The 9975-nt window shown below is 35.3% G+C and overlaps 1 protein-coding gene across 4 annotated transcripts in view; it reads left to right on the plus strand.

Annotated features, from left to right (window-relative positions):
• The window catches only part of slc1a2b (solute carrier family 1 member 2b), an 80780-nt gene extending 71184 nt beyond the window's left edge, over positions 1-9596 (plus strand). For 3 of the 4 annotated variants that reach the window (XM_030135870.1, XM_030135867.1, XM_030135868.1), the window contains exons 9-11: positions 2594-2728; positions 2846-3110; positions 8201-9596. In XM_030135870.1, the coding sequence (XP_029991730.1) occupies positions 2594-2728; positions 2846-3110; positions 8201-8272 (472 nt within the window). In that variant the 3' untranslated portion in view covers positions 8273-9596. The remainder of the gene's footprint in view (positions 1-2593; positions 2729-2845; positions 3111-8200) is intronic. The other variant, XM_030135871.1, reaches the window with a different exon arrangement.
• Positions 9597-9975: the final 379 nt, after the last annotated feature.

Genomic DNA, 9975 nt, shown 5'->3' on the forward strand with positions numbered 1-9975 from the left:
TTCATATTTGTTCAGGTTATTCACATTTTTTGTAAAAGGATAGCCTGTAAATCTAAACATTTTTGTGTAATTTTCCTTTTTTTACAAACACAAAAAAAGAAAAAAATTTAGCATTTTTCACTATTTATAGGTTGTTATGATTGTATTTTACTGGTCTGACCCACTTCAGATTGAATTGACCTAAAATGATTTTCACATCCTTGATTGTTAATATCTTCATTATAATTTTTGCATTTCACAAATTCATCCGAGGGGCCAGATTGGACCCTTTGGCGGGCCGGTTTTGGCCCCCGGGCCACATGTTTGACACCTGTGATGTAGATGTTCATAAAAACTCAGATTAACCCACACAGGGTCGCCTGAAATTTCTAGTAATTGATTAAAAAAAAACCCAAAAACTTACTAATAAAAAATATATGTTGAGTTGACAGAGACAATCACAACACATAACAGACATGGTAAACTGAAGCTGAAACTGAAGCACTGTGGTTCTGTTTATCTTTCAAATGTTCATTGTGGTCAGTTTCAGATGCTGCAGCTCTTTCATAATTCATAGTTGGAGTTCTTGTCTGTTCAGTATTAATTGTCAGCCTTGTAAATACAAGCTGGACTGACTGTACATATCCTGACCAAGGAAAATAAAATTCTCACTTTGTGCAGTAATCTGAATCTGGCTTTTCTGCGTTAACAAACAAACTAAGAAACAAACAAATCAAACCAAAAACAACATCCCTTGCCTTCCCTTTGGGGTAATAAGAAAGTCCAGACAGACCATTTCAGCCATAGGGTTTAACCCTTTCATGCATACTGGTCACTACAGCGGACAGTTACTCTACAGCTTTACTCTTGTATATTCATGGGTTGTTTTAGTTCCATATCAACCAACACAGTGGAACCTTATGCATCATCTCACAAACTGACATTCATACCATTATTGTAACTTTGCGGTTCTTGATTGGTTCTCGAGTGGAAATCAATTGTTAATATTTATTTTTTGCATATTATCTCCATGAAGTGAGTAATAACTAGTATTAGAATATGTTAAAATGTGAGAAAACATCAGATTAGCTGCATTAAACATGGTTTCATTTCACTGTTTTTATATCACTTTATGATATTGGGTTTTAAATACATGTTTCTTTGCTTCAAGAATAAAATTCATAGTGTAGCTGAGTAGACATGTTTGTAACTCCATGAAAAACAGGTTGATTTAAAAAAAAAAAAAAAAATTCAATCACATTGTTTTTTTTTTGTTTTTTTTATGCCTTAAGAGGAATAAAAACACTCAGGAAAAAAAAATCTTGATTAAGGTTCTCATAATTCATGCATGAAAGGGTTAAAGCAGGGGTGTCAAACTCATTTTTTCCGGGGGCCACGTTCAACCCAATTTAATCTGAACTGGGCCGGACCAGTAAAATAATAACATGACAGCCAATAAATAATGGCAACTCCAAATGGTTTTAGTGCAAAAAATAACATTCAATTATGCCAATATTTACATTTACAAATTATACGAACAAAAAGGATGTGAATAACCTGAAAAATGGAATTTGTTAAGAAATATATGTACAGTTTTATCAATGTTATGCCTCGACTTATCATTTATACATGTGCATTATTGGTCAGATCTACAAAGACACAAAACATTTAGTAACAGGCAAAATATTGTTAAAATTGCACTTCATTTTCTTCAGACATTTCAGGTTGTTCATATTTGTTCAAGTTGTTCACATTTTAAAGGATAGCTTGTTAATGTAAACTTTTTTCATAATTTAATGTTTTTTGTACTAAATCAAAGAGAAAAAACTGGTGTTGTCATTATTTATAAGTTATCATGATATTATTTTTGAGTTTGATGCCCTAACTTGCACTTTGCAAATTAATCCCACGGGCCGGATCGGAACCTTTGGCGGGCCGGTTTTGGCCCCCGGGCCGCATGTTTGACACCTGTGGGTTAAAGGGTTAAAGCGGTCACTTCAGGTGTTGTTGATATCGTGTGGAGGATGTGATTCGGTGTAGGCAAGCCCGGGTTAACCATATGGGCAACTGGGCAATTGCCCAGGGGCCTGCGACCTCTGAAGGGCACTGGGTAGCTCGGGCATAACTAAAATATCTGGTTATCTTTTGCTTATAAATGAAACTGTCCACAAAAAGTGTTCTTAAAGAAATACTGGATACTTTGGAAATGGTTTCTTATTTATTTTTTGTGAAGATGGAGGACACTTCCCTCTCTTTCTAATGTAGTGGATCAATTTTAGATTATACTGATGTTAATGTGTTTTGTTTTCATATCATCATATGCAAGTGAGTGGCCCTGACAAGAGGCTATAGTGGTGCACTTGTAGTTCTACGAGCATTTACACATTTGTACATCAAAATGCATTTGATGATAGTTAGATATTGAAGTATGGGGTATATTTACATATATACCTGGAACTTATTCTGTATTTTGCCAGATTATAGGGATCCTGGGGTTGCGATGATGGGGCCCTTGAATATTGTTGCCCAGGGTACAATGAAGTGTTAATCTGGCCCTGGGTGTAGGGGGGTTAGAGAATGTGGCTGAGTGCTGCTCTACTGTGTCTTCATCTAGTCTGACGGCCACACTAGCCAGTGTTGGAGCTGCCAGTATTCCCAGTGCCGGTCTGGTGACTATGCTGCTGATTCTGACCGCCGTGGGCCTGCCAACCCAAGACATCAGTCTGCTGGTGGCTGTCGACTGGCTGCTGTGAGTCACTAATAAAACACTTCTCTTTCCTTCCACATTGCAAAGCGAGTACTTCCAGTATATTTCCCCCTTTGAGTAAACGTCTCCATCTTTCTATCCTGACATCTCTCTCCTCAGGGACCGATTTAGGACCTCAGTAAATGTGGTGGGTGACTCCTACGGTGCAGGCATCGTGTACCACATGTCCAAGGCAGAGCTTGAAGAGCTGGATGCGCACATGGCTAAATCTGACGATATCGAAATGATGACAAAGACCCAGTCTTATTACGACGACATGAAGAACCACCACGAAAACAATTCCAACCAGTGCGTCTTAACCGCTACCGCTACCACAACTGCCTCCGCTACTGCTAACAATTCTGTCGTAGTAGATGAATGCAAGGTACAATTAACGCTTATGGACATAGAGACTTGTATATAACCCTCTCCGTTGTTGCATGCTCACCCTGCACTTTTGCTTTATTCTGTTTTTATTCATCACATCTGTGTATATAACGATGTAAATACACCCGCTGTTATTTTACAACAGAAGTGAAGCACAACAACAACCGATGCATGTGTATGTATGGATTTAATTTCTCTGGAACAGCGGCTTTTGTGTTGTACGAGCGCGCAACAATGTAAAGCGCTCATGCTAAAAGGTTTCCAAAATTAAATGCAATGTATGCAAATGAGGAAAAAAATTAGCTTCATGCCTTCACCCTAAGCCTAATCTGATCACAGTATCCTGTTGGGGATTGGCTTTCACTCAAAAGGCAAATCCAGATAATCCCCATAATGACCCAGAGGAATTATTTAGCAGCCCTCGCCTCTATTAGGAGTTCACACTGCATCCATTCTTCAAAATAAATCTCAGTTGGATGTTTTCCCTGACACATTTCCAATGCAGAGTTTTGCTTTCCTTATCGTAGTGTTTGCTTTTTGTTTAGCTCAGTGCACAATATCTGCATATCTTAAAACGGGGTTCGTTTTAATTAACAGGTTTATATCCGAAAGGTCAACGCAAGCTGTCAGATGGAAAAAATGCGGAGAATAGAAGTACTAGTGTTACAGCTAATTAACAGTCCATATATTCCCTGTATACATCCACCTCACAGTCACTGAGTCATTCTCAGTCTGTTTTTTTTTTTTTTTTTTTTTTTTTTTTTTGCAATTTGACACCAGCTATTTATGCTCATTGTGTGAACTGAGTTGTGAAATCCAAAGCTGTGAAGCAGTTTCTTTAATGTAAAAAAAAAAAACCTAATGCACTTTCAATCCCATTTCTTTGAGTGTATTCCAGGCGTTTGGGGTTTAGGGTATTGGGGTTCAAAGTGTTTTCTCCCAGACACACACATACACTCACCACGGTTGAAAAGGTCTAATGATGAGCCTATTCATTTATTAAAGGGTGAAAGGTGTTGCCTAGCAACGCTGGCAACCTCTCACACATGCAATCTGTCCACAGGAAAAAGTTATATCCTCTTTTTTTTGTTTGTTTTTTGTTTCTATCTATTAACGGACGTTTACATATGAATACAACACAAAAGCTTACTATTTCCAATATCCCGCATGACTAATGACCTTTTCTGTTTTCTGTTTTGCCTGTAAATATGACTCACATTTCTAACCCCCCCTCTTTTCAAAGCTTGCAAAATAGCTGAAGTTCTAATAATGCATTCATTAAGTATTTTTCATACCTTGTTTTCTATTGTATGTATGTTATTTTTGTTTTCATTATTTATTCATTTGTATTTTTGTATTATATATTCTATATTTTCATGTTAAATCTGTGCTCTGTTCCCAGGTCAGTATTAGAAACTCAGCTCTTAGGACAAGCATAAGCATGATCATCAGTGTTTGTCCAGGAGTTCCAGTAATTCCACCTTTATGTTTGCACATATACAGAACAGTAATACCACCTAAGAGTCTGCAGTTTAGATGCCAAAGTACAGAATACACAATCCAAATCGATTCTGAATTTGCAGTGTTTAAGTGGTTCAATAGTGTGTGTTGAGTGATTGGGTTTTAACCCAGAAAGACCCAAACCAAAACCACCTACTGATCTAAACTGTTAAAATACCTGTTGATCCTTTAATCCTATCAATACATGTAAATATTTAGTGTAAAATACAGTTTATCATCTTTTCATGGTCATCAGATATGACCCATTTGGACGTTCAGAGGCTTTGTAGTTACCGTGGAAACACTGTCATCTTCTATAACAGTGGTTCTCAAACTTTTTACAGTGGAGTACCCCCTGAAACCCCCAATTCTCACTTCAACATTTTTGATTGAAAAAAAATAGGCAAAATTTGTTCCTGTGCCAAAAGTGTCTGTTTATATTTTCAAAACTTTGTAAACAAGCAACATATATTTAACTGCAATATATATATTAAAAAACACATTTTTTAAAGTAAATGTTGTGTGCAAAGTATAAACTGAAAAGTGCCCTCTTTTACTGATAAGAAAAATAAATAAAGTGGTCATTAATTAATAAAGGAACCTTTCATCAACAAAAAATAATCACTTAGCTACTCATATAAACTCATTTTGAATAGTATAAAATAGAAATGTTCTTAAAATGTTACCAAAGCTTAAACAAGATTATTGATAATAAAACTATGATGTGAATGTATTTATTGTGTTTTATATTTCAGCATTAATTCTCATTATTTATTTTGTATTCAGTACATGATGACTTATTTAATGTATTTTTCCCAAAAAAATTTCAAGGGCCCCCTGGGCTTCTTCTAAGTACCCCTGGGGGTACTTTGGGAACCCCTGTTCTACAACATTGATTCACCATGGAGTTTGATCAATGACACCAGGATTATGCTAATTTAATGATATATTTTACAGAAAAAGCCACTTTTTCTTCAGTTTTCTATGTTTTTTTTATAATAACCTTTGAATTTATTCTGAGCTTTAATAGTTTATTAGTTTTGATCCGTATTAGCTGCTGCACACCACAGCAGCTACTCTTGCTCGGGTCATTAACAACATAAACATAAAAACAAAACACTAAGATTTCCCACAACTCGCTCAACAAACAGGATGTACATACACTCAACACAACAACAGGAAAACCAAAATTCAACAGCAAACACACAATGCAAAATAATAACAATAACAGTAATAGTACCAACAACAACAACAACAAAAGAATAAATAGATAAATAAAGTATCCCCCCCCCCCCCCAAAAAAAAAAAAAAAAAAAAAAGCAGAAAACAAAAACAGCTCCACAACAAACAAAAGAAAAACAAACCGTCTAGATGATGTCACTACAGGACGTGCAAAAAGCTCAGACATTTATTCTTGGGTAAATATAAAAAATTGTAACCTTTTAGAAAAACTAACTACTTGAATAACTACTTGGAGAAGCGGTGGGATTAAATAAGTTTTCCTTCCTCCCACTCCTTTTCGAATGTGCAAATGAAGTCATATGTATGTATAGGTTTTGTTCTTGTTTTTTTTTGTTTTTTTGTGCATTTTCTTCCATGACTTCTTAATACCTGTTTTATTTCTAAGGACTAAGTAAGATTACTTTGTCTTGTTGCATAGTTGAAATAAACTAAACAAACAAACAAAAAAAATCTGAAATAAAAAATTCTACGAACATCTACACGATCAGTGAATTTAATATAGAACAAGTGTTCAGAGAACGCAAACCTCCGCCAAGCACCCTGAACGGTGTGCATGTGTGGATCAACTATTTCTGTTTAAATTCAACAGTTTCCAGGTTGTTCCATACAGCAGAAAAAGTTGAAGCTTGGTACCAGTCATGTGTGTGTTAAATTATATTAAATTCCAATCAATATTTGTTGAGTTCTAATTTTAAATGTGTGGTAAATGGGATTTTCAATGTTCAATGGAAATGTCCACAGAGTCCACATTCCACAGTGGATGTGGACAATTTTGTGCCAGATATAAGATATTGTTATAAGCTACGGGTGGATCAAATTGGAGTCTAATTGGAGTCGTTTTGAATTTTTTATGAATTTTCGAAAATTGGTCAATGATGACAGATAGGAAAATTGTAGATGTTGTGACCTTGCTGTGACCTTGAACTTTGGCCTACTTGGCCCAAAATTTAATGGGTTGGCCCCAGGGCCTAGGCCTATCTGTGGGGACAATCTGGCAACGATGGTTGTGATAGTTTTCCCGTAAAGTTGCTAACAACCAACCAACCAAACAAACAAACAAACAAACAAACAAACAAACAAACAAACAAACAACCAAGAAAAGCACACAGAGAGTGCAGACATCCGCCAAGGCCGATCAGTAGGGCCCCCTGTTGAGCCGCATTATATAATAAATTCCCATTATGTAATAAAAGTTCAAAATGTAATAAGAATGTCACGTCATCTTGTAATAAAGCCGCATTATGTAATAAACTGACGCATTTTGTAATAAACTACCTCACTGCATTATGAAGTAAATTTTTTCGTATTATGTAGTAAGTTATTACAATGTGAGAAATTTCTTACAAAATGCACTTGACACATTTTTATTTTCATCTTTAAACTGTGTGGTTAAAGTTCTGATTCCATTACCTGTAGCTCCTGTGACTAATTTCTTCTAAATTGCTCTGAAATTATATTAATTTGGATTGTTATTACAAAATGAACCATATTATTACATTTTTTTTCAAAAATAAAAATGTGTCAAGTGCATTTTGTAATAAATTTCTCAAATTGTAATAACTTACTACATAATGTGAAAAAATTTACTATATAATGCGTTGATGTAGTTTATTACAAAATGCATCAGTTTATAACATAATGTGGCTTTATTACAAGATGACGTGACATTCTTATTACATTTTGAAATTTTATTACATAATGGGAATTTATTACATAATGCGGCTCAACACCCCACCCCCTGATCACCACCAAAATTTAATCATTTCTTCCTTGTGCCAGTATCAACATTTCCTGAAAATTTCATGAAAATCCGTCCATAACTTTTTGAGTTATCTTGCTAACAAACAAACAAACATGCACACACACACAAAGCAAAGCGATCCCAATCCCTCCTGGCGTAGGTAAAAATACATGATCTACATTAGAAAAACTCAAAAAACAGATGATAATATTACAATAAATGATGATAAATCACTTAGGAAAGGTTATATGTAGAAAAATCATTTGAGAAAAGCCACTAAATTAGCATTGGGTCTTTATGGGTTAAAAACAGGCTTTATCATGGATGACTGACTGATTGAAGATAATGTTGTTTATGGTACAGGAATAAAAAAAACCAAAAAAAACCCCAAACTGATCATCTTAGCTTTATGAGCCTAATTTTGGCACCTATTTGACCAATCTGATCAAATGACCGAGACTATGGGAACACTGCATTAAAGCACTAAATGTTAAATATACACTACATGATCCAATGTATTATAAGAAATGAAGTGTGATTTTTTTTTTTTTTTTGTATCTGTGCCTTGGATGTGCTGTTTAGATCTCCCTGCTAACTGCTTACAGGTAACCTCAGCCACTAACGGCTCTGCTGCGGAGTGCACGCTTGTTGAGGAGGAACCATGGAAACATGAATAATGGCAGCACAGAGATCCCCTGCTCCTGGGCTCCACAAGTTTTCCTATCTGGTGAAAAAAGAGTGAATGAAAAAAGTCACATGAACAGAACTACTAATTTGTTTTTTTGTTGTTTTTTTTTGTATGTAGTTTAGTTGTCTTTTTTTATTAGTCCCTTTAAAAGATTTTGTAACTGTCTATCTGACTGATAAATGTTACTAATTCACTTAACCGTGAAATTATAACAGAGGTATATACTTTACCTGTTAGAGCACAACTATGTCCTATATATAGCAGATACTTGCACAACATACTTCAAGGTTAGGAGGGAAGGAACAGAAATAAGTTGGATAAGCTATTACCTAGCAATACATCCTGCTTCTACATGCGTAAGATGAGAGTGGCTGTGTATTATGGGATGCACCGAGACCATCTTCTGTTAGAAATGTGATTCATTAACACCCGAGGATGAGTGGGAGTACGAGAATTAATCATGAAAAACCGACGTAATGTTTATATGGAATTTCCAAGCTTTACATCCCATGAAAAAAAATCCATCCACGCCTCTCATCTAACAAGTTCAGAGCCTTCAAACTGCATCCGACTGCATTATTAGATCCAAGAATGTTCATCAGAAAAAATAAAAGGCAGGAAGGAAAATAAAAGTACAGTCACTATAAAAATTCTAAAGCACAATTCACACCATGGAGCCCTTTTTTTTTTTTTTTTTAATCCCCACCCCTCGTCTATTGTAAAAGGAAAAGGGACTTTTTTTTTCTTTGTGTCACCTGTTGACTGAGACATAAAACTTGTTTGTGTGTCTGTGTGTGGTATAGAATGAAGCTGAGTTAAGAACATGACCAAGTTAATTATAGGGACCAAAAGCAGGCAGAAAATCAATCAATCAAACTCAGAGGCCTTTGAACTGCCTCCATCACATTTCAAGCGACACATTTTCTTGATTTGCGATCAACATACTGTATATTTCTAACCCGGCTGCCACAACACAGGCTGATATTTTTTTCTGATAAGCTTCGAAAATTTAAAGCTAAGAAAATCACTGCCCTGAAAATCAAAAAGATTTACTCTTTTTTTAAAGCACGAAGGAAAGTATACAATACTTTGCAATGCCAATGAAATTAAACTAAAATTAGCATCAAAATGAAAATTGTGATTAAATCTCATTAAAAAAAAAAAAAGACATATTTCAATCAAAAAAGTGAAAGAGCACAACAACGAGAGCACAAAACGAGCTGAAATGCCAATGAGGTTCATTTTCAGTCAATGTCATGCACATTATCCTTCCACGTTGACACTGATTTTACTCCAACTTAAAAGAAAAAAGAGAAAAAAAAACGACAAAAAAGGGACAGCAGGAGATACTCAGGCTTGTAAGTTTACTCCTTAACACTGAAAACATTGTAAATCCTCCAACGTTTACTTGCTCAAAAGAGCTTCTCGCTTCAAAAAAATTGCCAATTTTCTGAAAGCTTTGACTTTGAACACGGTAACAGGATTTATTTTTTTGTGTAAAAAGAAAGAGATTTAAGACGGTAAAAGTTTCCATGAGCACACACAAACACACACCTCCGATTACATTCCAGCGATTGAATGATTGACCTGTGTACTATAAAAAAAAAAAAAGAAGCACAAACATGGATATTATTGAACACCAACAGAGTACACAAAGGAAATCATGAGAAGTTTAGGATGAAGCAGATCAGA

The sequence above is a fragment of the Sphaeramia orbicularis genome, chromosome 6 (genome assembly GCF_902148855.1).
Source record: "Sphaeramia orbicularis chromosome 6, fSphaOr1.1, whole genome shotgun sequence".
NCBI classification, from domain to species: Eukaryota; Metazoa; Chordata; class Actinopteri; order Kurtiformes; family Apogonidae; genus Sphaeramia; species Sphaeramia orbicularis.